The sequence below is a fragment of the Cornus florida genome, unplaced genomic scaffold (assembly GCF_030987335.1).
Source record: "Cornus florida cultivar Cherokee Brave unplaced genomic scaffold, ASM3098733v1 CherokeeBrave_3.0.0_Hap2_Chr01, whole genome shotgun sequence".
In the NCBI taxonomy this organism is placed as follows: domain Eukaryota; kingdom Viridiplantae; phylum Streptophyta; class Magnoliopsida; order Cornales; family Cornaceae; genus Cornus; species Cornus florida.
This window is the reverse complement of record NW_026775571.1, coordinates 73,443,608-73,445,826: the sequence shown is the minus strand read 5'-3', so window position 1 is coordinate 73,445,826 and position 2,219 is coordinate 73,443,608. Positions and strand designations below refer to the sequence as shown.

Here is a 2,219-nt window from a genome sequence, read left to right as displayed (position 1 = left end):
TTGCCTTAGCTGTGAAAAAGTGGACCAATTGGTACGATAGTCGCCCTCGTGATTTCTTTCTTCTCGATTAAATCGTGTCTCAATCCCTTGAAGAAACCTTGAGCAAAATGTAACACATTCGTTGTCTACATAAGCTTCGGCAATGGACCCTTCAGGACGTGCCTTATTACGCACATAAGACTTAAGAGTATGTAAAAACCTGCATACACATCAAAATACTTATACATAATTAAATATCATGTAATGCCCCCAAAACATTTTATGTATTAGAAATATACATCACCTTTCAATGGGATACATCCACCGATATTGGGCAGGTCGTGCGATGATAGCCTCACGTGGCAAATGCATAGCTAAGTGCACCATTATGTCAAAAAATGATGGAGGAAATATCATCTCTAACTTGCATATTATAACAGCAATGTCCCTTTCTAATGCCTCTAAGACATCCATTTTAAGGGTCCGACAACACATCTCCTTAAAGAATAAACCAAGCTCTGCTATCGCATTACAAATATCAACGGGTAACAATCCCCGTATAGCTAGAGGGAGGAGACGCTATAAAAGAACATGTGAATCATGACTTTTCAATCCAGATATCTTACATTCATTGACATTCACACAACGGCTTATGTTCGACGCATAACCATCTGGGAATTTCACCGACTTTAACCAATCACACAATTGCCTTTTTTCATCCTTTGACAATGTGTAACGCGCAGGTGGCATCTCAAATTTCTCACCATTACGCCTAAGATGAAGTTTTTTTCTAATACCCATTTCTTCTAAATCCATCCGACTTTTGAATGTATCTTTCGTCTTTCCTTCAATGTTCATTAATGTCCCCAATACGTTATCACATATGTTTTTCTCTATGTGCATAACATCCAAGTTGTGCCGCAACAAAAGCGTTCTCCAATAAGGCAATTCAAAGAATATACTCTTTTTTGTCCAATTAAGTTCCTCCTTCCCATGAGTCCGCTTCTTATTGTTTGGTCCTTTTCCGAATCTAACCTCGGGTATGAGATTAAGTTGTTCTAGAATATCATCACCAGTCAACTGCTTTGGTGGCTGTCTTTCTTCCTTCTCACCATTAAATTGCTTATAACGCTTCCTATAAGCGTGTTCGGATGACAAAAAAATACGAGCTCCCAAGTAACATATCTTCTTTCCATGACTCAAATAACAAGAACATGTGTGTTTGTTACAATTTGGACATGCCATATAACCCTTTGTCATCCATCCGGATGTCATCGCATAGGCGGGAAAATCATGTATAGTCCAAATCAACCCCGCATGCATGTTAAAGTGAGATTTGCTATAGGCATCATATGTCATCACACCATCTATCCACAATTCTTTCAACTCATCGATCAACGGTCGCAGGTACACATCAATGTCATTACCAGGTGATTTAGGACCAGGAAGAAGCAATGACATAAACATATATGGTTCCTTCATACATATCCAAGGTGGTAAATTGTAAGGCACAATAATTACAAGCCACATACTATAAGCATTGCTCATGTTACCAAATGGATTAAAACCATCACATGCTAACCCGAGACGAATATTACGAGGATCGGCAGCAAACCAACTATGCTTATTGTCAAATTCCTCCCAAGCTTTTGAATCAGCTGGATGTCTCAACACATTTGTCTCTTTGACGCGTTTCTCCTTGTGCCACCGCATGTCTACGGTTGTATCCCTTGACATAAACAATTGTTGAAGCTTGTGTTTCAAAGGAAAGTATCGTAGAACTTTTTGAGGAATTTTCTTACCTTTACCTTCGCGAGATTTATACCTTGACTCACCACACTGTGGACAACATTCTTTACCTTCATTCTCCTTCCAGAATAGAGCACAATCATTTTTACATGCATGGATGGAATCGTATCTGAGACCCAAGTCACGTAACAAGCTTTTAGTCTCGTAATATGACTTTGGCAACGTGTTGTCATCAGGAAGCAACTCCTCTTTTAGCAACTTAAGCAACATGCCAAAACTTTTGTTGGTCATTCGGCCTACAACTTTCATATGGAACAACTTTAATATTGCTGACAACTTAGAGTTTTTCTGACAACCTGGCCACAATTCACATTATGCGTCATTTAGCAATTTCTTAAATCTTTCGTTTCCCACATCAACTTCAAGTGGATCTTCTGCTTGTTCTGCATTAGTGAATGTTCCCATTCGTACATTATCCAGCAGTTCAAATA

General features: G+C 38.9%; 1 protein-coding gene across 1 annotated transcript; it reads right to left on the bottom strand.

Annotated features, from left to right (window-relative positions):
- Positions 1 to 558: 558 nt before the first annotated feature.
- LOC132274711 (uncharacterized) lies at positions 559 to 2,019 on the bottom strand. Its single transcript, XM_059776052.1, has one exon. It carries the CDS (start codon positions 2,017 to 2,019, stop codon positions 559 to 561), a length of 1,461 nt encoding a protein of 486 aa, XP_059632035.1.
- Positions 2,020 to 2,219: the final 200 nt, after the last annotated feature.

What these genes read in the sequence shown, in the direction of transcription:
- LOC132274711 (XM_059776052.1), bottom strand. Translation starts at nt 2,019, where the DNA reads ATGACCAACAAAAGTTTTGGCATGTTGCTTAAGTTGCTAAAAGAGGAG.